General features: G+C 35.3%; 2 protein-coding genes across 9 annotated transcripts; one reads left to right on the top strand and one right to left on the bottom strand.

The window, feature by feature from the left end:
- Positions 1-351: 351 nt before the first annotated feature.
- Positions 352-20,784, top strand: Drep2 (DNA fragmentation factor-related protein 2). 8 transcript variants are annotated; one of them, XM_085204503.1, is made up of 5 exons: positions 353-982; positions 11,973-12,090; positions 13,278-13,374; positions 15,508-15,681; positions 15,864-20,784. In XM_085204503.1, exons 2-5 carry the CDS (start codon positions 12,070-12,072, stop codon positions 16,808-16,810), a joined length of 1,239 nt encoding a protein of 412 aa, XP_085060629.1. In that variant the 5' UTR covers positions 353-982; positions 11,973-12,069; the 3' UTR covers positions 16,811-20,784. The 8 variants fall into 8 exon arrangements, with proteins under 8 accessions (XP_085060630.1, XP_085060632.1, XP_085060629.1 ...); XM_085204502.1 differs by having other exon boundaries at positions 11,674-12,090; XM_085204504.1 differs by lacking the exon at positions 11,973-12,090 and having other exon boundaries at positions 352-982.
- Positions 20,785-21,033: 249 nt separating this feature from the next.
- Positions 21,034-26,656, bottom strand: Myd88 (myeloid differentiation primary response protein MyD88). Its single transcript, XM_085204509.1, has 6 exons — positions 26,317-26,656; positions 25,726-25,943; positions 24,545-24,726; positions 23,752-23,917; positions 23,086-23,245; positions 21,034-22,657 (listed from the first exon to the last, which is right to left on the bottom strand). Exons 1-6 carry the CDS (start codon positions 26,442-26,444, stop codon positions 22,372-22,374), a joined length of 1,140 nt encoding a protein of 379 aa, XP_085060635.1. The 5' UTR covers positions 26,445-26,656; the 3' UTR covers positions 21,034-22,371.
- Positions 26,657-26,846: the final 190 nt, after the last annotated feature.

Below are 26,846 nucleotides of genomic sequence, written 5' to 3'. Positions count from 1 at the left end.
TATAATATTGTTTCATAATAAAATAAGAATGAAGTACAACTCTATATTAATATTGAGACAAGGACATGCTACTGGTATATTATTTCTACGATATATAAATTATTATATGATTCAAAAACTAGAATAAATAATATTTTAAATTTTGTTTGTAGGTTGATTATTATGTCAACCATAAATAAAGGCAATAGAAGCAAATCTTAATTTAAAACATTTATAAGGACTGACTACAGATATTTGGTAGGTACTATTAAGAACAATAAAATGTAAACAAAATGTCACGTAACTTAAATTGAATATAATATTTAATGATTTATTAATAAAACTATTGATCTTCTTCATAATTGTAGCTGTCGGTGAATTATTAATTAAATACATCACAAATATTTTAATTAATTAAGATAGATACGTTGAGAATGTGATGTCGCAGATGCAAGTGATCGTAATATATAAGCGATCAAAGAAACAGTTTTAACGAGTAAAATAACTGAACTGTCAAGTTTGCTTTTATTTTACGGTTCGTTATTCATTGTTTGCTTCTCCGGCATATAAATACCAACTTATGGGTACCTTAGTGTAGTACAGTAGCTACCACATTAAAGGGAGTCTGTCGAGAGTACTTAAAATTGACTGCTATGTAATAGAGGTTAAGTTTAAAATGGCGTGAGCGTATTACATTAGATTAGGTTATATTTATCGGCGCGGTGTACATCGCATTGGAAGTGCGCGCGGAGGTCAGTGTGCGCGGGAAGTGGGTCAGGGCGGATGCACCGGCGTCGGGCGGGCTCGGACGCAGTCGGGAAGGCTCGGGCGGTCTCGGGCGGGGTCGGGGGCGCAGGCGCGCTGCCGCATCGATCGCCGCCCACGCGGCGCAGCGCCAAGTGCTCCGCGAGTCGCGACGCGAACCCCGGGCTGTGCCCCTCGAAGATGGCGGCGTGAGCGCGCGCCCGCGGCCTCCGGCGGTCATGCCGCGATGGCCAGAGAGGTAACCACGCGACCGCCCCTAGTGCCGCCGACCTTGCGCCCCTTGCGTCGTGACTGACTGACACGCCCGGAGACATGGTTACTATTCTGGTGCCCTCGCCCTCTCGGCCTCCCGACCTCCCGACCTCCCACTGCCGACCGCCGCGCCATACATGCGATGCAACCTGTATTATTCAAATCTGTGCTAGTTTACATATTATGTACTTTTGTGATAGTGTCTTTTCACACGTTTAGAACTATTGATTAGTCGCTGCTTTCATTCAGAAATCTGTATTCCACATTTTCACATTATTTATATATATGAGCTAGTAGTATCTAATACGACTCACTTTATAATATTTTATTCCTATATAATAAAAATAAATCGTAATCATAATATTATGTGTGCTAACTTTTACAAAAGCATATCTAGTAAATAATAGTATTCATAAATAAAGTGAAAAACTAAGTAATATTTAATAAGAGAAAGTGTTAATAAATATCGGTATAAAGGGCTAGTGTAGTCGGTTGGCACATGCGTGACAGCGTAGCACCGTAGTCCGTAGCGGTCCGTAGCGCTTGGCGTAACTAGACACTCGGTTTTCACCTCAATTTACTGTTAATTTTAACCATGAAAAGAATTTATAGAAAAGTATTGTTTTTATTATCATTAGCGTAAATCACACTCGGATTTACTCAGTATTATTGTATTTTGTGAAAAGATTAATCCTGGTTCTTCAGGGAAGATCTTCACACAAAAATGGCTAGATTTCAATCCTTTTTAAGGTATAAAGTGTATTAGCTTAATGGATTGCCTCAAAACGAGATATTGTTCGGTAAGATACTATCAATATTAATGCCGATGTCAAGACATGAAAGATGCGCTCAGAATTTGAACATCTCGTCTTCAATCGTACGTATAACATGATTTAGTGTTTTTTAGTTTGACATTTAGTTGGACTTAACGCAGACAGGTTAGACAGAGAACCTGGGGACCTAGTGCTAAGACACTTTAATCCCATTAAAACACTTCTGTTCACCACTGTCCTCCGAATTCTCGAGGCATTACGTGTTGAGTGGCGGAACTTAACGCCGCGCTTTGCTTCATTTCCAGAGTGAGGAAATGAAAATATAAAATACAACTTTCTCCCGAGTGGATATAGAACCTACAACCGTAAAACTTTCCTGTTCTCTCCGTCTAGCTTTTACAGTCGCACGCATGTGCCTCTGCACCACGACGGCCCCAATACCATTTAATATTTTTATTTATATATATATTTTAAGATTTTAATATAAACTCTAACATTGCTTAAAATGTATTATGACTCCATAAATAATGCGTACAAAGGTTTATTTTATTACTTTAAAATTACAGTATTTTTCTGCTTATATATTATACAGTATGTTTTAGTCCCGTGGAAATTTGACATTTCTACATAGTACACTTAAACGTCAAAAGTCAAATTCTTTTCTAGCACAGACTAATTATTCATATGAGTTCTTTATATAGAAATATGATAAAATAGCTCCATCTCGCATGTAGCAGGGGAGGTAGAGGGAACCTAGTGCTCCACACTTTTCGCCCAAATTTCAAGCATTGCAACTCCCCGCTTTATATCAGAGCGAAGAAATAAGAATATTAAATTATTTATTCCCTGAGTGAGAATTCTCTGATATTACTTCAGGGTAGACATAGAGCATCAAGTGGTATCTCTACACATTTTCCACTCATTAGACGATGCGCGCTTAGTACCTAACTTAATGCTACATTTTATTAAACCGGACTGTCGAAACGAAAATATTCAATAAATAAATATCTCTAAGCAAATTTCACGAGGCCATCATGACATGACAGTAAGCGATGGTTGTGGGTATGTTTCCCACTCGGGGAAAAATATTATCTATATTTCTCCTCTGTGGTAGGAATGTCTCTATTTTCGGACGAAAAGTGGGTAACTTAGTGTTTTTTTAACTTCATGCTGTGTCCCGCACTTTCTAGAGTAGGCAGAAAGAACCTGGGAACCTGTTACGACACCATTCCCATTAATACACTTCCGTTCCTTCACTTTCCGCCGAGTTCTTGAAATATTGCATATCGAGTGGCGTAGCTCTACGGCGCTCTTCGCCTTCTTATCAGAACCAGGAAATGAATAAATTAAATATTTCATTCCTCCGGGTGTAAATCGAGACCACAACCACGCGCTTGCAGTCGTATACTTGTGCTCCTGAGCCACTACGGCCTCAAGTGGACTCTCCTAGTCTTAACAGTACATATTCTCCGCATACCTTACATATGACTTAAAGCATAAATCTAAAAAACACGTTGCCTTAATAGCATTTGAATTCTTATTCGTTATTTTTATTCAAATATAATGAATAATGCCGTTAAGACGATTATTTATTTATGCGCGTATAAACTAAACATTTAAATTTCAAAATGTCTAATAAAAATGGTAGACTGTGTCATTTTAAACTGTCATTAATTTCAGTTAAGAGCTCTAGTATAAGATTGAAATATATTGAATAATTTATTGTATTACTACTAGAGGTACATTTTTGTGTTGTAAAAAAACATTTCTTATTTTTATATTACGATTACTAGCGCTGCGGCATCAACCATTTATAGTGTTTCTAGATAAATGAAATATCAAACAGAGAAAAGTTTTTTTTAAATTCCATCCAGTAGTTTCTGAAAAACTCTTTAGCTATATCATATTAGTATAGGTATTTAATTAACTTTTATTTCATACTAAAGTACTTTAATTTCAATTTCAAAGGACGGCCTGCGGGAAGGAAAGTCCTGCCATTCACCACAAAATGTCTTGAAAATTGAGCGGTGCGTAGAGAACGGAGTCCTAACGAAACACTAAGACATTTCTTAAACACTAGGTTCGCTCTGTCCGCTGTGCGGGATACAGCGTGAAGCTAAAACTCGCAGTGAGTTGAGTGGCAGAACTAAATGCCACACTTTGCCTTGTCAGAGAGTGGAAACGAAAAAAATAGGACTAGATGTCTTAATACAAATTTCCGTCTGTCAAGCCTGATATGTAAAAACAACCACGAAGCTAAATATACCACGTAAAGCGTATAGTCCTCTACCTCGTGCCAGATCACACAAACAAAATCTATGCAAAGTAAAAATAGAAGTGAATGGACTATAAAGTACATTATATATACTACTCCAAAGAGGGACACGCCAAAGAGGATCTATAATAGACTAATTTATCGAGTTAGTACGTATTAAAACTTACAAGCTGTAAGATCGATTCGATCGTGAGAGTATAACGAGGCAAGGGATCCGCGTTAATTCCACCACTCAGCGTTAATCCGCCCCCCCCCAGTTTCTGCTACTAGCGATTTTACTTGTTCATTATATTACAATTAAAAACAATTCTATATGTAATAATATTAATAGCGGGTTGAGGTCCAACATTCAATACGCAACACCTCGAGAATTCGACAGAAAGTGGGAGAAGGAAGCGTTTTAATGTTTAATTTCGTTATTACTAGGTGCCCAGGTTCCCTCTGTCTACCCTGCTATGTGCAGGATACAGCGTAAAGTTAAAAAAATACGAAACAAGCCAGTTTAAGTTTTATTTATGTTTGCCATTCAAATTAGATTCGATCTATATAAATAACCTTGTCTGAAACCATTCAAGATCACGTTAGCGAGGTTTCTTTATCAAACGCGCGAGTGTTCTGGTTTTGCAAAAGGTTAAAATCATAATGTTGCAGCTACTCTTCGTCTGTATGACTCTTTTTTACCCGATTAGTCGTCAATACGTCGAAATCTATGCTTAATATTATAAGGCTGAAGAGTTTACTTGGTTGACCGTGTTAATCTCAGGAACTGCTAATTCGAATTTAAAAGGTTCTTTTATATTTCATCTAAAATCGTCTCATCGTTTCGATACCTCACAAATGTGATATCAATCAATATCAATTTGAATTATTCTTCTTTTGTTTGAAAAGGTATACTTTCCGCATTGTGGTCATGAAGCCAGTATCTCATCAGGGAATCCTGGATAAAAACTTTAAAAATACACAATCAATTTTTGTAATTACGTACCTTAATATGTTTTTCTATTTTTAGCTTTTAAAAATCGTGTGTTCTCCTATACTGTAAGGGGTTCTTTATATGCAAATATGTCAAGAAACTAATCCATAAAATTAATATACGAAAGGGTATGTTAATTTTCTCTATAAATATAAATAGATTACTTATTATACGAAAACAGTAGCCAATTAACTTTAGTGTACTGGTGGTAAATTATTTAACGTTAAAAAAATTAAGCATATAATTTCTTATTTATTGTCCTGGTTGTTTGTCCACTACATACCTTCATACATACCTTCTAGGCCTAATACTTTTTACTTGACCTTCCTGCAGTATCAAAAACACTGTGTTTTCGAAGGTTTCGAGGTCTGCCTCGGCCTCTATTGCCTCTCGCTTTTCGTTCATAAATCTTTTTTGATATTGTTTCATCACTCATTCGATCGACGTCCTCAAACCTCATGAGCACATTCTTTTCATTCTCACTGTGACATCCTCCGTTCATTCTATGCATCTCTTAATCGTGGATTTGGTAGTTAAACTGACTCCGCATATATAGCTTACATAATATAACTTCTTAAAAAAATTAAATCAGCTTCATATTGTATCCCGTACACAGCAGAGTAGGCAGAGGGAACCTAATGTTAAGACACTCCGTTTCCCACTTTCCGTTCACCCAAAATTCGGCAGAAATTGATGAATAAAAATTCCTCCGAGTGGAAATCTAACGTACAATCGTCGCGTTTACAATTAAACGTTTTGGTTTTTTTATAATAACAATGACATTTTTAAATGCAGATATAATAGGTATATCCGCAAATAAAATTCGAATTCACAACCAAAAAATCCCCATAAGACAACGTCAGCCTCAGTTAGATAACTCTAAAATTTTAAATAGAGACTACGTTTTAACAGCGCGAGTAACACGACCTCTGTAAAGCCTCAAGGGCGAACCACAAATAGCACTTAGGCTAGTTTCAAGTATAAAAAAAAAGAAATGCCCAGATTAATATTCTTTTCGACCGCATATTATGACTTTTTTTAAACAAAATGGTGAAATTTTATAATTTGTTAACAAGTTAAGCATTTCAGTTTTTAATTTAAGCTATTGATGTTGTGTACTTGTTTGTTATATGATCGTTGTTGGTTTTCGACGATTTCAAATTGGAAAATATTTATCTATATATATAAAATCAAAAGATCACTCACTCATCACGAAATCTCAGAAACTACATGTGCTAGGAATCTCAAATTTTGCATAGGAGTTACTTATAGGACGTAGGTGCTCGCTAAGACGGGAATTAGCAATATTCGACTTCTATGGGGTTGTTTTTGAGGTCGAAAGTTTGTATGAAACTTCGTTACTACAAATGCTAGGAGTCAAAAATTTTGCATGGACGTCACTAGGACGTAGTCATGGAGACAGAAATTAATAATAACATAGTTCACGCGGGTGAAACCGCGAGCGGGCCGCTAGTATAATTATATTTATGTGACCCATGAATGTGACGGTTGTGAGTTTGATTCTCACTTGGGGAAATAATTATTTTTTTCGCTTTAGTAACAAGACAAAGCGCGGCGTTGGGCTGCGCCACTTAACACACAATGTCTTGAAATATCTGTGAAAAATGGGGAACGGAAGTCTTCACACTGGGTTACCTACCCAGCTGTATAGAGCGTTAGGCTAAAGAAAACTAGTTGCCACCCGTAACAATCTTTGCCATCCCTTGTATATAATAAGGTAGGTAGAGGGAACCTACCTACCTTATTATATCCCCTTAAGAGGGAACAGACGGAATGTACTCTCCCGTCGTAGGTTTCCGTCCAATTTTCTAGAAAAAACTCGAGCATTTTGAGCATTTTCTGTTGATATGTATAAATAAACCGATGTGGAACCATAGCAGACAAGCTAATCTTTAATATTATATGTATACTTGTATAGCGCCTTAAAAACTACTTCTACTACTAGGCAGTTGTCAAACCGTTAAGGCTGTCAGCAATATCTCGAAAATAAAGCACTGATTGAGGGACGGAGTGTATATATGTCAATATAAAACTCTCCATTTTTATGATTATTTATCCATACGAGCGAAGTCGAAGGCAATAGTTAGTTTTTAAATAAAACGCGATACATAACATATTCTCTTGTAGTTGGCGAGCTTGCCTGCCTATCAACTTTATCTTATCTGCATGCAAGTAGCCTTGACCTTCACCATACTGAGGTTTAAGATTATTTTTAATTAAATAGGTGCTAGTGTCGCAGTGTGAATTTTTTTTAACTTCACGGTGGTTCCCGCACACAGTAACCCTACTGTAGGCAGAGGCAGAGGGAACCTAGTGTTAAGACACTTCGTTCCCCACTTTCCACCGAAATCTGGAGGCATTGCGTGTTGAGTGGCGGAACTCAACGCCGCGATTTTGCTTCGATACCAGTGGGAAGAAACGGAAATAAAAATTTAAGTAAATATTTCGTTTCTTTAAGAGGGATCGAACCCACAACCGTCGCGTTACAGTCACACCCTAATGCCCCTGCGCCACGACGGCCTCATATATAATATTAAAGTATATTTATACGTTTACAATATTTATTCGAAAACAGACATTCAACATTTTATAATTCAGCAATTCCAGTACTCTTCTTTCTAATATAATTACTAAAATAAATTAATCTAGGACGATGTTTATATACATATTTAAATTACAACAATCAGACATTGCCTCAAAATAAAAACGTAATATACAAAGGTTGTCTATTAGTGTCCATAGGCCTGGGCACTAATAGACACTTCCGGTACACCACGTTTCAAAGCCAGAAGAATGAAAATATTGAATACTGTACTGTGGCTACGCCCGCTTGAAATGTATAAATATTTAATTAAGTGTATTTAAGAAAACACCGACCAAGCGCAAGTCAGACTCGCTCACAGAGGGTTCTGTACTAATTTCAGGAACTTTTGTCGAACTAAGTACTTTAAATTAACATAAGTTTTTTATTTATGATCCGAATGTAATAAAATAAACCCTAGATGTTTTCGGAAGATGGCCAGAATCCAATAGTGAAAATTGCATCTAAATCGGTTAAGCCAATTCTGAGATTAATGATAACAAACGCACAGACAAACAGACAGAAATCATTGTGTTAGGTTCTATTACGTTTATAAAGGTTCCTAATAACATTTTTTTAAAATTATCTTCCAAGTACAACCCTCTTATGATTTTATTATAAGTATAGATTTAAATTACTCCAGTGGTAATCGAACCCACAACCGTGTTTACGGTCTCACACTTGTGCCCCAGCACCACGGCTTTTTCTTTAAAAAAATGTAAAAAAAATATATAAAATGTTACAGTTTACGCGCAGTTCACGCTCCCTTTCATCTCCTGACTTCTAAAGTAGACTCTACACTTGAAAGCGTTATATATCTCGGTCTCTGTACCACTTATATCTTGCAGCTAAGCATTTTTAGCATAAATTCAGTTTTTTTTGTATATTTTATGCATTAGATTGTATATTGTTCGTTTGACTATGTTTTTCTCACATAGTATAAATCTCTAGGAAATGACGAATAAGTTGGACTTTTTTTTTATTTTCACGCTGTATATATTTGTGGTGTAAAACACTAGTGCAAGATATTTGCTAATTCAAATTCGTATTATGAAATTAGAAAGTTTTTCTGAAAGTAATTCAGAAAAACGAAATCAAAGTTATTTACTCTACCTTTATTCCAAATTACACTTTTAAATTGACATCAAAAACACCTTTCACATTTTTTTCAAGACACTACGTTCCCGACACACCGTGCAATTTTCGCAATATTTAAGTCGCGGATATTGCTTAGAAAAAAAATTAGAGGCTAGTATTAGCACACAGGGACACAAGAGTGTGACTGTAAAAGCGATATGTAAATTCGATTCCTACTTTTTAAAATGAAATATTTAAAATTTTCATTTCCTTGATGTAACGAAAAAAAAACAGCGCGACATTAATTTCCGCCATTCATCACGCAATACCTCTGAATTCGGTGGAAAGTGAGGAACGGTAGTGTCGTAATGGGAACAGAGTGTTTTAACACTGACTTCTCAGGTCCCCTCTCCCTACTCTACATGTGCGGAATACAGCATGAAACTAAAAAAAATATCATACATCTAATTTTAGCGAATATGGGAGAGGGGCGCTTGCCATAGCGGAAATTCTTAGAACCATCTTGACTGATGGCAATGGCCCTCGTAAACACTGTGCCAGTTTTAGTTGCCCTTTAAAAATATATTGGTGTGAATTTTTAGTCACATTTATAAGTATTTAGGGCACAGCTTCCGTTTATTTTAATATTACATATTGTTTATTTTTATCTACGTTTTTAGGTTCAAATCCCCCATAAATACATGGGCATATCTAGAAATATTTTCTAGGGGGGCCTGGACTTTAGCATTGAACAGATCTTTTCGTGTAAAGGGTTTTATTTTATTCTAATGGTTTTTTTTTGTTATTTTTTTCTATGAAATGTCTGTAAATTTTTACTTTTCACATTTTTTACATGGGAAATACCGTATAGGATTTGATTATGCAGCGAATTTCATACAAAATGCAGCAAAATCGATGGATAAATACTCGTATCTTTGGATTGCGTTAACTTAGAAGCTTAATTGTCTCTGTGCTTAAGGGAATATTTGATATTAATTTCAGCTTGATACATCCACGTAATCTGGAGACGGAACCCTAAAAACAGCTTATGTTAGTGTGATGTTGAAATAAATTAATAAATAAAAATTATATAATGTCACTCTGTTATCTATAAATAAGTGACATTTCTTAACCTTATAATATTTGCCTCTATTGAGCTCAGAATACGTTTTTTTCTTAGTAAATACTTACACCACACTAATTAGCCTCCTGTAAATAACGGATCGAAGAAGAACTGTTTATTTTTAAACATTCTATAATGTTTTTCATTCATACAATGCATTTAATGATAAAACAAAACACGGCGTTGAGTTCCGCTACTCAACACTCATCACTCGTCGTCTGATATAAATTGGGCAGAGCATGGGGAACAGAGTGTCTTAACACTAAGTTCACTTTATTGACACTGCTATATACAGGGTATCGTGTGAAGCTGAAACAAATTGTTAGGAAGGAATAGAGCTACGAAAATAATAGTAAATAGAAAATAAATAATATGTTAGATATTTTCTAAATCAAAATAAATTATTAATATTAAAAAAAAATCTGACATAACTAACAGACAAACTGACATAACTAACTTAATCACTCCGCTATTAGTTCCCTATGGACAAGTGGGAATTGGGTTAAGTTAGTTAGTCAGTTGTAATTAGAAGTATGGTATGACGCTTGATACTATTATTATTCGTTTTAAATTTAACACGGTCGTTCTTTTGTAATAATCCTATTAATTAAAAAAATAAATCAGCTTGGAGCAGTTTTCCGCCGAATTCTGGAGGCATTGTGTGTTGAGTGGCAGAACTCAACGCCACGCTTTGCTTCGGCACCAGAGCGAATAAATGAAAATATAAATTTAAAGAAATATTATATTATGACGTGATAATTGTAGGTTTAAAAGTGAAATCTCTTAAAACTAGGTACCCACCCAGGTTCCCTCTGCCTATCCTGGTTCTAGCTATGTGCGAGATACAGCATGAAGCTAAATAAATGCATGTATGTTACATAATTGCTATATGTATGTTATTATATGTCTGTATATAAATAGAGAAATAAACACATTACCTTTCTTTGTGTCGCCAATCAGGTAAAAACTGTCAAGTTGAGGTCTATAACCCAACATACTCTATAAACAACAAGGATTTTATACTCCTGTAAGATTACTCGCCCTTGTATATAAAATATACATAAATAATGTGTACCTTAATGTATTTCCACTATGTTAAAATGGACGGGGCTTTTAATAAAATATTTCATAACCAAAATTAAATGTTTAAGCTCCACGTCTAAAATACTTTACATTGCTCTAATAGCAACGATGTCGCCTACGCCGTAGCACGTCTACGTATTTTAAAATATCGGGGCAACGGACTGGGTTGAACGAATATTCTTATTAAAAATACCTCACCACCTATAAATTACACATCGAGCTCCTCCAATAAGCATTAAAAACCAACTAAATGAGCGTGGTAAGCTTCGTAACCGTTTCCTTTGATTCACCGGTATGAAAGAGCCGTGAATAGGCGGGCGTATCTTAAATAGAGATAGTTTGGAGTAACCGTGGTTTCGCCGATTTGCATCTCATTGATACGTAACCTCAATTTGGCGACACATAAATATAAATTTCTATCTTTAGATGCGGAGAAACGGTCCATACGATGAAATCATATAGCTTTGTGAGGCCGAAAAGTGCACTATCGGTGTTGTTAATTTCGAAGATGTTACGGCATCGGGTAGGGCGCTGCAGTGCGGGTCCGGGGCTCCGGCGGGGGTGCGGGGCGGGAGCGGGACGAGGCAGGAGTGGGCCGGGGCGGCGAGGGCGGCGGGAGGAGGGCGGGCGGGGGAGGCCGCGACCCGGTCACGAGTCACGAGTCGCGAGTCGACAGTGCGGTCGCGGCGCTCGCCGGCGCACCGCGCCGCCCCCTTCTGTAATCTATAATAAGATGCTCCCGTTTTACCTTGACGATGAACGATGAACTAGGATAACACTTAAACTCACATGTGATAACCGACGATTGTGAATGAAGCACTAATTACAATAGATAGCGATGTGTTCCCAATTTTACAGATGCTCAAATTAGTATTTTTACACGTTGTTTAGTGATTTTTATTAGGTAGTGCCGTTTGTGGCCGTATGATTTAGGGTCGTGCCTCTCAGTCGCATGTGTATATCTCACGGGTGGAATTCATTTTTAAGCTTATATATTGTTGAGTTTCTTTGATGCGATAACGGAATCTTTTGCCGCGACGATCGTTTACGTTCTTTAACATTTGCTTCAGCAACTATGAGAAAGACTTCAACTAATTGTAAAATAGATTGGATAAACAGAAAAGTGGATTTAAAGTGAAGTAGCAAGTGTGAGTGAGTGTCGTGACAATGATAGTCGAAATACAAGAGGTAACTTTATGTGTAGACCCCGACCATGCACTCCTCATCGCTCATCGCGACATCCTCTAAATACATCGTAGTACCTCTTATTATATTATTTGCGAGTTCATCACACCGAGGCGCCGACATCGAATAAAATAAATGGTACCAAATCACTTGTAGTTTTACTTTAATTATATTATGTTTACGAATGTTTTTTGATTGTTTTCATTGAAAGTTTTATGACAAAAAAACAAACGCTTTTGCTTCTCGTTCAACTTTTATTTGGCATGTCAATTAAGTCAGCTGATCAGTGGTATAGTGGGGGCCCACGCCTGTTGATTCCACCTTGCCCAGCATTGGGCAAGTCCAGTCTAGATTAAAGATCGTTGAGGGCGATGTCAGTAGGTCAACGCACAGTGCGTGTGGCGGGGCGTGTCAGGGAGGGCAAGAGGGGACGGGGGGTACGAGGACGAGGGCGCGAGAGGGTAGGGGGCGCGGGGGACGGGGGTGCAGGTCGCTCGGGCGTTGCACCGCTGCATCCAGTGCAGGCTCTACGCCGGCTACGACGGCTACGACGTAGCGCCTACGCTTATGCTTGTCGAATGATTTAATAATGAAATACACTTGTTTTGTTTTAATTGAGTAAAATTTCAACCAATTGAATGGTAATTATGAGATATCGGTGAACCGAACCGATGTGATATAGAAATCAATTTAAAACATAAAAGTTTTAGTTTTAGTTAAAGAACATTAGAAACTATAAATATATAGAAAGAGTTAATTTTGATAGCCGGGCTGTTTTTAATATCTGAGTAGTGCGAATACCATTTATTTAGCTGGTTTCTTTATTTTCGATTTTATTACACAGCCATTGCATTTTATAGTAACGTCCTCTCATTAGCGCTAATTTCAATTTCGCATACCATCGTACATAATAAAAACTATCATACCGCTTTATTCCTATAAATGATTATAAGATTTGTATAATAAGTCTTTTTTTATAGAAAAAAGATTAGAATAAGTATGTTATACAAATAAAATATTATATTATTAATTACCAACATTAATTATCTGATGAATGGTTTGAAAACAAAGCGGGTTCAAATCCTATTTTAAATTAAAAAATAAAAATTATAAAATGTAGGTACCGAATGGTAAATTTTCTTTGATAATATGAGAAAAGTGTTTTAACTAAGCAGTGTGTTTGTTATCAGGAGGTTAGAGGGAAGAGGCCTTTTAAGATATGGGACAGTTCGCGAAACGTGAGGAAGGGATTGGTGGTGACTAGCTTCGAGGAGCTTATACACAGAGGTAAGTTTTCCAAAATAAGAGAAAAATTAATATTTTTTTTGTGTTAATCTATCTTTCTATATTAATTGTTTTGATAAACGAGCTAATCTCAGGAACAGAACAGATTGGAATTCAAAAATTCTTCTTTTCGTCGATATTTCATTTTCCATTATTATCTGCGTTTAGAAAAGCCTTCCGTACTTAAAATGTGTCATTCGTCATATACTCTTAGAACTTTTCGGGTAACAGTACGGCGAACACGCAAACACGGTGCTTATGGGCTCGTTTCCAACTCTATATAATGAATTATTTTAATTTTCCCCGCTCTGGTGAAAACCTAAAGTACGATGTTGGATACTACCGAAGATTGAAGAAGAAGAGAATGGAGAGTCTTCACACTAGGTTCAACTTTTCATGTGCATTTTTCATTTCGGCATTTCTCTCTCTACTTTTTTAACGTTAAAATAAGAAAAATAAAATTACTATAAAAAGGTATTTGACATATTTATACGCCCTTCTTTCTTAAATTTAGATAAGTAGCCAAAATTTATGAGGAAAATTTATTCATGCCTTATTTCTTTTTATATCTAGTTATTCAATAAAATTGAACTTCATCAAAAATGTATATCGTTATAAATACATAATACTATAAATACATAATTATTATAATAGGTAAACATGTTTTTAGCCCCAGGCTAACGCTATATGAGACGAGTGGCGGAATTCAACGCCGCGCTTATTAAAAATTGGAGAATTAAAATAAATCATTCCTTTGAGTAGGAATCGAACTCAGAACGACTTTACCATCTCTATATATACATATATATGTATACATACAAACAGATTTATTCAAATATATATGTATATGTCATATATTAAAATATATAGTATACTCGTATAATTTCGCCTTGGGTCGCTAATAGTAGCGTTGAATCAAGTAATAGCAATTAAACATCAGTCTCAACTCCCAAGATGCACCCAGCACTCGCAACTTAGGGAGGTCAATAAGATTTGCCGCAGTTGTACGTATGACCCGCTTTCGTCCTCGCCCAGCCTAGTTTACTAGCATCACTCTAAATCCGATCAATTGCGATGGTGAAATAATACAATTTAGAGCTTAGTCACAAAATACCAAGCCGTAGTGATAAATTTCTCTGTTTATCTTCTTGTTATAGTCAATTTTTGTGAATAACGCGACATTTTTGTTTATATAACCTAGGTAGTGTTTTATGTACCTCCTATTTTCACTTTTCGCGTAAAGAGAACATATTGTGGTTTAGATGATGGTTCATAACACCGCAATTCATCCAGTGGCAATCAAAATCAAGTATAATAATAATTATTCCTATTTTCGTTGAACAGTTTACATTTTAGACAAATAATGTACGAGTATATTATAAAATTTAAAACATATATTATAAGATTTCATAATCTGTACTTATGGGTTAATTTCCCTAATCTGGAGCTAATCCTGGCTGATGATGGCTGGAGATGATGTTTAGGTATATGATAAAAAGATATGATTTAATTTAATTTGCAATAATTTATCCTAAACATACAAATATTGCAAACTCTCTCCCCTCTTGAAAAACACGGTAAACATCACCGAATACGGACTGACTTCTCAAAATGCTTTTCGAAATCTGAAAAGCATGAAAAAATATTCCCTTATTTTGAATTAATTATAGTAACTGTCGAGTCACGTTGGTTTTTGGGTTTTGTGTCTTGGGCGTGCAAATCCCATATAGTCTTTTAACTTAAACAAGTCGAGTAAAACATTTTACACTATGTATTGTATTTAAGTGCTTTTGACTAGAATTCAGTTAATTAGAGATTTCACCTAGTAACGAAAATGCGTAAAGATTTTTTTTATCTTTAGATATACATCTCCCGTGGTGAAGACGAAAAAGCTTAGTGTTACTTCACTTCACTCTCAATTTCCCAATCATTTGGACACATTACTTGTTCGGTAGTGTTATCTAACGTAGCACTTTGTCTAACCAAAACGGTAGAACCATTAACATTAACTAAAACATTTTACTCGTTTTATTCGTTCAAGCAAATTATTCCGAATAAAAGTCACAACTTTCTTCGCAGGAGGATTTAAAAAAAATCCTGGATATAGCTCACTTTATAAAAAAATATTTTTTGCAGGGAAAGAGAAGCTATCAGTAGCGGCGAGCGAGCCAGTGCGGTTGGTGTTAGAGAGCGACGGCACGCAGGTTGAGGACGGCGAGTACTGGCGCACGCTCCCGCCCAACACCGTGCTGCTGCTGCTGCGGCAGGGGGAGAGATGGTATCCGACGGGGGTCGACGTTATCAAGGCTGGTTAGTTCATTCAATTGGTGGATTGCATTCAATGTTTAGTTCATTTTACGTTGTAAGTGAGTTAAAGATCTGGCGTTGTAATTGTTAGTGTCGTTGTAGAATATTATTATTTCCTATTGTGCTTCTATTAACGTTTTGCTTTATTGAGCTACTTGCTTCTCAATGTTAATTTATTTTTCCAGCTATATCGGCGATTCCAAAAATTGTATGCGAGACAATACACGCTCTCGAGCTACACGATGAAACACCTTCATGGAAAATCATGGACAACAAGGGGCGCGTCACAGTGGTGCTGCATTGGGACCAGCGGCCGCAGGCGTCGCCGGCTGCTCGCTCGCCCTCACGGCAGGCGAAGCCCGACCGCCGGCCCTCGCTTGTTATACAGACCTCCCTGGAGCGCCCGCAGCCTCCGCCGCCACACATCACCGTCGTGAACCACGACGAGCCCGGCCCCGCGCGCGCTCGTCTCTCCCGCGCACCGTCCTCGCTCGACCACCACGTGCACACCGCGGAATGCCGCGCGGCCGCCCCACCGGCCCACACCCCCGCCGCCCATGCCCACGGCCACGCGCACCGCCCGCCTACCGATGAGTGCGACTTCCACTGCTGCGCGCTGCACGAGGAGGGCCGACGCATCGCCGTACACAAGAGCGTGGCCACCTCGCCCATACAGGACTCGCAGCCGCGCGCCTCGCCACAGGGCCGGCCGAAGGGTCACGTGCGATTTCTCGATGCCGAGTCCGCGCGACGTGGCGATCGAGACTCGTCGGAGAGCGAAACCGAAAACACCCTAGTCGAAGATGAGGCGGTCACGTCTGAGAAGTTTCTATTGTTAATCGATCAACTGAGCGTCGACCAGAAGCGGCATTTGACCATCAAGGATATCGGTATTATTCTCGAGCGGCTCAGCTCCAAGATCCTCGACGTTGAAAGGCTTGACCGAGAGTCGGAGTCCGATGACTGCTACAACTGGACGATCAAAGCGACAATTCGGGGTGACGCGCTGAGGGAACTGGGTGTCATATACAATGGAAACTACTATGCGATCAGCGAACACCCCGGCTACCGGGAGGAGAACGAGGAGGCTGGTGACGAGGGCGAAGAGGAAGAGGAGGAGGACAGACTCTGATCGGGCCTGTGCGGCGCCGCCGTGCCCGCCGCCGCCGCGCTGCGCCTAGCGCTGTGCCGCGTCGCCGCGCGCTGACCCGCCGCACTCCACCGCCCGCCGCCGCACTCCGCCGCCCGGGGCCTTCAAGCAATAATACCACCGAGTCCCGCGGGTGAGGCGACCGCAGTCCGGTACCGGCCCTAAGATTGTCGACTTTATAAAAGAGGGCTGTGTGTACACCGGCGCGAGTCGTTGAATCATTGTAGGTAGTGAAAACAGAGCTCATAGCGATTGTATGTCGCGAAAATTAAAGACTTTTTATGAAATTTTCAAATGGTCATTCGCTCCACCGGCTCGAGCCGTGTGGGCAGATGTGTTAACGTTAGTTAATAAATAGGGAAATAAAGTAAGTAAAACTGACTTCCTCTCGATTCCTATGGAGGCTAGCGTACCGGTCAGTTGTCGAGCACATTTTTGAATCGATACAACGCACTTTTGCGTGCTATCGATCGTGTATTGGATATATACATACATGTGTACGTACAGTACCGTAGCGTATTCTATTATATAACGTCCGGCGTTGTCGGCGACGAACAGCAGCACAAATATTTATCATCAACATTATGGTCTTTATAATTAGGTAATAATAAATTATAGACGACTTATTAGCAAAGGAATAAGGTGCCATAAATCCGCTGCTTTTTACTAACTATTTAATTTACCTATTATATTGTTTTATCCTATGCGGCTAATTTCGATCATGAGCACGACATCCATAGTCGAAGGTAGGCCTAAATAATAAATCGTTTCATATTCAATTAACATTAGAACATCAACAAAGAAATACCATTACGTACGTGGGTAAAGCGACAAAGAACAATAATGGTAAGTTTGTTTTGTGACGAACTTGGCTCGACTCCCGTCGTCGCAAGCTATCGTTAGGTTTGAGGGTTTGAGGGCGTGTGGGCTAGACTGATGAGCGATCGCTCTTTTTACTTTATTTAAAATTTACCAGTAAGTTCGCGGACGTGGCTCTCGGCCTCGAGACGAGCCGACGTTTCACAGAAATACTCTTAATAAATATAATAAAGTGAGCTAGCTGAATGTTTAAAAAAAAAGGTTGTAACTAAAATACGAATATACCACACAGCGTCACATCGTGCCAAATTGGTATTTGGTAGTCGTAAGTCAAATCTTGTATTGATAAGATCTATGATATCGTAGCATTATTGTATAATGTTTTTAATTTTTGTATAGTACTGATATGTGAATTGTATGATATATGGAAGTTTAATAAGTTTTACGGCTCCGGCTGGAATAAAATGTATAGTTATTTTAGGTGTAATGTTAATAATTATTAAAATTATTATCTATAGTAGATGTCGGTACAGCGTTCTGTCGGCAAACGACTGTATACATATTGGTGTACGATACCTGTTGTAATTATGTGCTGTCCTTTTATTTCCAAGTTAACAACGGTTCATGAAAATTATTTAGAGCTACAAGTTTTCTAGTCTATGGTTAACGACTGTGTGAATGGACGAGTGCTTGTTTGTTTTTAATTTTGGCGTTTGTATGTAATGGTAAGATTTAATATTGGGTGTGTTGCTTAAAATTTTTGTAAATAAAATTATTTTAATAGAAAAATTTTAAACAATTCAAGCGGAATGTCTGGTCTTTTTTATTACAAGAATTTCAAAGTGATATGGATGGTGTATTTTGAACGTTAAATTATTTTCAGCGAGTAAATATCATATACGATTGTCACTTAATATTCCTTACAACAAAAAATATTTCTTTATATCTATATAATAAATAGAATCGCATGATTGTAATAGCTACTATTGGCATATGTAATAAAAGCTGTGAAAACATGCTCTTCTCATGGTAAATAAATAAAAAAAATTTCATGAACCGACAGAAAACCACCATTTTGATGTTTTGATACATAAATTATAAGAATTTGATTTTAAGGTTTGATATTGTGACATGTCTTTATTAATTCTAATTAAATAATTTCTATAAATTACTATTGCTATAAAATTTTAGGTGAAGCTATTTCGAAAGTGGCCGAGTTACACAGAGGTATAACGAGATGCGGAAATTAAAAGATCGACTCTAATATTACATAGAAATTTAAAAAAGTGAATTAATCGCATGTTGATCGTAGAAACAGAGTGTTATATATGAGAGATTTTTTTATTTGAAATACCAGTGACTTCAAATACTTACTTGTTAAAAACAATTTGTTAGACATCCATTATAAAGTTCAAATTGCTTATTTTATCTGTTGAAAAACATAACTGGCACATACAAGAATTATTATTCCTACCTAGCCAATTTAAAGATTGTGAGAGAATATAAAAATACAACCTTTACCTCACGTTTACAATTAAACATCATGTAAAAATTATATGTATGACAAGACATAAAAAAAACTGCCATTGAAGCGCTTTTCGCGACTTTACTTGTAGTATAATTATATTAGTTTAGCATTTATCCACTTTATACATAATATAAGTTTCAATGAATTTTTTATTAACACGTAAGTAGGGGTGCCATTAAAAAATTAGGTGTAAGAATTATTATTTTAAACGCAGGTATCGGGTACGCTTTAGTAAACGTTAGGACTGAATCCAATAATGTGAATACTCTAGGAAAAAATTGTCGTATTTTTTAATTTATATGTTTATAATAGCTTTAAATTATTATAAAAATTCAATTATTGAGACAGTGGTCAACAGATGGGTACTTTGCGTATACAATTTAATTTTTAAAAAAATCTACATGTCAGGTTGTATTGAATGAATAAAAGTTCGCGCTCATTCTGTAATGTCAAAGCGAAAGGAAAGATGTGCCAAAAAATATATATATAAAATAAAATAAATCTATACCTAATTAAAATGAAGTCACTGTTAGTATTTCCTTGTTCAAAGCATACGTAATCTTTTATAAAATTATAACATAAAATAAAAAATATGATAATCGACACAAGAAAGCACTACATAGAATAATTTTAATGTTATGTGCCAAGTATCGTGTTAGATGAACACGCTGAGTGGAGGTGGGTGTAATTTTCTTATTTATATTTACAGTACGGTTGGTGATTCGTGGCTGCCCTAAGGTTCGCTGTAGAAGCTACCGCGCACATTTGATTTTAGGATTTTTCTTATTTTTTAATTTCTTCCCAAGTTAACAATGCGCCAAAGTTCAGAAAGCTTAACAACAAGAGGCGGTCACGACTCGTCGAACTTACTGTACCCAGATTGTTGGTTCCCCTTTTGTTGTACACAATAGGTTCCTAAAATAGTCACATTTGTTTAGTTTGAAGCAAATTTAACGGTATAAAGTCGAATCTATAAGTTTAATGCGTGGTTTAAAGTCGTTAGACACGACAATTGGCTTTAAACTCAATATTATAAATCATTAAATACAGTACATACGAAGAGTCGTGGACGCACTGAAGTACCACGTAGATGGCTGCCCAGATTTAACGATAACGATTTTTTCTTAATTTGATAATTATTTTGACAAGTGAAATGCGCAAAAATTTAGATCTCAACTACATGGCGGCTTCGGCTCGTCGACTTTACTGTATATATATTGTTTCGATTTATAATCAACCAGTAAACGCTAATTGTTGTCTCTGAGTATGGCTGTTAGTGTGTGTAAGCGTTGCCATTTCGTTGTAATTTTCTTTTTGTAAATATCGAAGTCTACTTGTTAAATTGTAATGTAAACTGTTATACATTTTATTTCATAATATAAAATTTCAAGTGATATTTAATTATTTATAGTAATATAAACAAAAATATAACATTAAAATTAATTCAATTTATATACTGTGTGGGACTTCGATATATAATATGGAATCGTATATAATTATTAATTTATTAGCGACGACTGAAACACCGATTTCCGTTAGTTACATTAAGAAACATCTCGAAAAAACTTCACTGCCACTAAATTAATAATAAAAATATTGGAAATGATTACTGGCGTTTTACTGATATTTTCAATGTAAATTTTATTGTGTATATAAGTATCCCGCTTATGGCAGGGACAGCAAGTCTCCGTTCCCATTTTTGTTCCCCATTTTCCGCTGAATTCTGGTGGAAAACGTTTTAAATTTTTACCTTAAGAAAGAAAACTATTTATAAAAATTTTTAGAAGAAAACATAAAAATTTGAATTTGATTCAAACGAGTGCCTCGTGAAAACCGTTCAATTTTCTAAATAACAACCTTTTATATATTGATAAAATTTATTTATACATATATAACAACAAACTCTTGAAAAATTATCAAAAATTATGACTTTTTTAATTCTATAATAACTATACAGGGTGGAAGAGGCAGCGCTCCTTTTACTGAAACTGCATATAGGGTAAAATATTTCAAACCCAGACCTAACAAATTAATCAAGGTACCTCAACAGTTTGTTTGTTTCTTTTTTCATTTCACGATTTTTATCCATATCTGTATTTCGTGTGACGCACACATACGTGTGCGACGTTGCCGCTTTGACAGGTAAGTGTGTGCGTGCCTATGTTATACTTTACAAATGGCATTTTATTTTAAAACGGTAATTTTATTATTTATTTTGTTTGAAAAAATAACTTTTTCTTTTTTGGGGAATTTCTTTTTTGGGGAATTTCTTTTTTCTGAATTATATTAGGCTTTTATATAGCAGTTAAAACTGTGGTTTCATTTAAAGTGGTGCTGACAATTTCAACCCGTATAATATATTTATCAAAATTATTTTTATATAACAAAAACTTTAATTGTACAGTTCTTACACAAAATAACACATTTACATTTATTTATACAGATACATGATGCAATTATTTATTTAATATTGTTTTTTCACTAAAGCCACAGACAGATACAAAAATATAAAGGACATGTATACTATTATTACAATTATAATACATTATTATTACATAACTTTTACATAATTTCACAAATATAAAACACAATGTTTGTAGCATGCTAAGAAACATTTAGTATTTAAAATATTTAATTTTCAACAATTATTATTTTTATATACTGTGCTTTAAAAGCCAGTATATATTATTTATATACTATATAACATACAAACTGACTTGAAAGTAAAATCGTGTGTAGAAATTTAAAAGGAAATGTTAAATAAACAAGCTCTACTAACATAACATGATATAATAAAAAAAGTCTACTTCAAAGTATTTCATTTTAAATTTGAAAAAAATTTTTTCATAATTAATTTCTTATCCATATATAATATCAATTAATTATAGTTTAACATTATTTCATATACATCACTTTTGAATAAAATACAAACAAATCTCACATTTAAACAAAACAAAATCACCATATAATCTCTTTTACTGTAATTAATATAAAAAAAAATTAGAAACTTTAATAGCCATAATTTGAAATTAAATTTCAATTTCTAATCATCCATTGTTACTTAACTTATTTTCTTTATCTTAGCCATTAATTTTAACATGTCTTGATTTATAAAACAATGTCATTATATACAAAAATGATACACAATCTTTCGAAATTAAACAAAATATCCAAAATATTTAATCAGTCATTGAATTTATTTGTGCTTTTTACCTTTTAACGTATTCATAATTCTTGCTCCGATTGTTTTTTTCTTTTTTTCACTAGTTTCGCTAGTACTGCTTAGGGATTTAGTTTCGGCTGACAGATTTGTGTCTATGTCTATGGTGGGAAGGTTTTCTATGGTAGGAAGGTTTTCCATAGAGGAACTGTCCATTCTTATGGGGGGTAATGCAAGTTTGTCTTTGAATCCATTTATACCACCATTTCTGCTAGTCGATAACTCCTTGATGATCACTGATGATGTTGAGTTGTATTCTATTCTGTAATTATAGAAGAAAATATTGTATTTGTTTTGAATTTTGTTTAAATATTCTTTAATGCCTTATGTAAGTATAAAAATCAACTTAAACGCTGTATCCTGCATACAGCAGGGTAGGCAGAGGGAAACTAGTGTTAAGACACTCTGTTATCCATTTTATTAAAACATTATTTTGTAAGTATAATGTAATGTACTCTAATTAAAAGCATAATTATGAAGAAGAAGCCAAGAACAGCCATGTTAAATCTTAAGTAATGCGTCATTCTCGATTTCACCCACAAAAGAATGGGAGATCTATGTGGATGCCGAGTTCTTCTGTGTTTACTTGGTATAAAATTCAAAGTCGCTACTCCACAAAGAACAAAGTGTCTTAAAAAAAGTTTATAAATTGAAAAGAAATATATTTATAGGAACAAAAAAACTAAATACCTTGGCTCATTGACAATACGCAAAGAATCTGAGAGTCTATACCAAAAATAAGGATTCAAAACGCCCCCGCTCATGTAGTGGAGACAGTGATACTGTGCCAGGAGGTGGGGTATAATGCACTCTCTATACTTTATCGGTATTAACTTTATTTGCTGTTTATCTGAAATGAGTAACAGTATTATTAATATTTTAGGAAAGAAACGCTTTTAAAAACATAAAAAAAGAATTTGAATGTAGTAGGATTTGAACCTTGCCAACTGTCCAATAGCTGACATAGTTTTTTGAAATTCTTATATGCTTGTTATAACTTATTTTAGCTGCTAGCATCTCTCTGTTTAGAATTTTGCAAGAGAGAATGGTAGATGCTTATTAAACATTTTTATCATACTAAGCACTACTAGCACAATGATAATTTTAACTAATTATTCCACATATTATAATTATAGTTGTATATTTATTTATCAATATTTTTGCATGTTGTCTGTATGAAATTCGTCTAAGTGAAAAAATCCTGTGCACATTAGACAACGCGGCGTTTAGTTCCGCCACTCTACACGCAATGCATCCAGAGTTCGACAGAAAGTGGGGCACTAAGCTCCCGCTGCCTACACTGAGGCGTGCGGGATATAGCGTGATTTTATTTTTGAAATAATAAAAGCAACTCACTTATACCATCAACATGTGCCAAGTTAGTGTAAAAGGCAATGTCTGAATTTTTCCAAAAATCCGAGGAGTATATAAGTACTGTGTATCTACACCTGTGTAGTATAAGCCGCGACACCGGCTCCACACGCGTCGGGTGGCCTATTAGCAAATCCTCTTCTGTACACAGCTGTAAAATAAAATTATCTATATTGTTGTTTTTTTATAAATTTAAATATGTAAAAAAATCAGCTTCACGCTGTATCCCGCCAGCAGGCTAAGCAGAGGGAAATATAAACGTAAATAAATATTTCACGTCCTCAAGTGGGGATCAATTAAATATATATTGATAAGAATCTAGTGGCAAGACAATCCGTTCTCCGATTTCTATCGAAATTTTAAAGACATCGCGTATTGAGTGTTGGAAATCACCACAGCGCTTTGTCTTGTTGCCAAAGAGAGGAAATAAATGTGTTACATAATTTATTCCACAAACATTATTTTATAAGCTGTAAGTACAGTCATTAACTGTGCTATGAAGGCCTTTGGTGTATTTTTTCCAATTTTAAAACTGCAATTAATAAGCAAGACTATAGGTTATAGAATGGGTTGCTAACAAGACAAAACGCGGCGGTGGGTTCAGCCACACCACACACGAAGTCTCGAAACAAACTCAGGCAGTCTGTGAGGGATGGAATGTCATAACTGTAGGATAGTTCCATATATCTTGCTATACCCAGGATACATTATGAAGCTAAGAAATGGCGAGGTAGCATTAGTGGCCACACCTTCTACAGAAAACATCATACAGACATACCTTCAGACCTTGGCTCCTCATCCGGAGGACCAGCTCATCAACAAAATCTTTATCCTCTCTAGCATGTAACACATATGCATGATATTTCTGCGGAAAACCCAATAGTTTGTCATCATATGTTATTATATCTTTGTCATTTTCATCCCATGTTACAATTTGATGGTCACCATTGCTTGGGTTAACTAAAAAGTAATGATAATTATTATTTTTATACTAATATTATAAAGGGGAAGAATTTGTTTATGTATGTATGTATATGTCCATTTGGAAAGCTATGGGCTATATTACTAATTCTTTCCATGTAAGAAAAAACTGTTAGTGTGATAGTTGTGAGTTCTATCCCCACTCATGTTATGTTCATTACTCTTATGTTTAACAAACATAAGCATCAAGTTCAGCAATTCAACATACATTGACAAAGTGTGAAATTGTAAAAGAAATAAAAAAACACATATTTAAATACTTTTGAAGCAGTAGGACATTTATATATGATGGTTAACAGTAAATCCAAAATAGAGAAAAGAGTGTTTTAAGTTTTGACATAAGTTTCTTCCTGCCTTCCCTACAATATCTGTGTAATTAATTATATTTACCTTGCCAATACCATATTATTAAATAAGAAATATCAATTATATTATTTAAAATTCTTTTTACATAATTTAGTTATAATAAGATGGTAAAGTAAATTAGTTCCAACACTATGAAAGAAAAGGACTTTCTACTTCCAATTTACCTAAAAACTTAAGTATGATCGGTATAAATATCTTAATGATAAGCAAATTTGTAGACAATTTAAGATTACAACACAAATAAGACTACAATTAATCAATAATTAATTAGGTTGTTATCTCAAATCTTTTACAAAAATATTTATGCACATCACTATCTATTTTATCATGTTAATTAGTAGTGAATATTTTAATCTATATTATTAGAATATTGAGAATGTGAATAGTATGGTTAGCAGAAAAACAATTGAGTGTTTATACATTCCATTTGTTCCTTTTGTTAGCTATATGCCACACATAGCAAGGTAGGCAAAGGGAACCTGGGAACCTGCTGTTAAGACAAGTCAGATATTCTTTTTTACTTTTTTTTTTTACATTTTCTTAACCTACTACCCTGCTATATATGAAATCTTTTTCCCATTAAGATAAACAATACTTATAAGTCAATCTTACCTATAAGTTTATTTTCTTTATGAAGGTCTATTAAATCTTCACAGACATCAAATCTGTCGATTAATTGTAAAAAATCTAGGAGTTTAGCAATTGTTGCCGCACCATCTGAACTTTTTGACCATATTTCCAAAACTCTGGCTGTTTTATCTGTATAATCATTTATACTAGCTGCTACTTCTGTTGATATTTGGGCCAGTGATGCTAGCCCTCGCCAATCTCTATAATTAAATAAATTTTGGGTAAATTTTATAAATCTATCTGAAAATTGTTATTAAAGTTGTCCTTTCTAGGAGTTTTTTTTTTGTTAATTTGGATACAAAACACATGTAATGTTAATGATATGTACTACTTTCTAATGTTATAACTTTCCCTTTTCCTATTTTATTTAAAATTAAGTTACAAATAATATAAGAAAAGAAAAGAAATAAATTATTTGATTTTGTGGTTCAGTATCAACAAAGACATGAGATCAAGAAACAAGGCGTCCAATTCATTAATAAAGATTATTGTTGTTTCTCAATACGCAACATGTCATTATTTATCGACTATATGTAAAGTTACCTTACAAATACGATAATATTACTTAAATACCTGTGTCTAGGTAATTGATCGGGCCCAACAATTGGTATAACTTTTTTAGGATTTAATCGAGAAGATAATATATTACGAGATTCATTTGAGAGTGCAGACAACGGCACAGCGGTGAGATCGACGACCATATTGCCGCCACTTTATATAAGAACTATAATAAATCACTTTTTATTCTGTTTTGGCACACTTTCATTTCGTTACGTTTCCTAGAAGCGCAAATAAAAATTAAATTTGTAATATATTTGTGTATTACTACTGAGTTATCACAATTTTACTAGTGTTGTACGATTTGCTACTTGTTGATTTCATTGTTTCGAACCTGTGAAACGAAATAACCGACTTAATTTACGTCAATCGTTTTAATGTTCTCGATATTGCTATCGACATTAAATCACAAAGCTCACATATAAGAAGGTATTTTAAATAAGGAAAGTCTAATAAATGACCCACACAGTTTTATGATAAATATTTTGTATATTATGTTAAATGTAAAAAAAAACTGGAATAAAACTAGTAGTGATATCGATGCT

The sequence above is a fragment of the Heliconius melpomene genome, chromosome 20, assembly GCF_056956725.1.
Source record: "Heliconius melpomene rosina isolate 202511_hmr_F chromosome 20, ASM5695672v1, whole genome shotgun sequence".
NCBI lineage: Eukaryota > Metazoa > Arthropoda > Insecta > Lepidoptera > Nymphalidae > Heliconius > Heliconius melpomene.
Note: the sequence above shows the minus strand (reverse complement) of the source record. Positions and strands in the feature narration are given on the sequence as shown.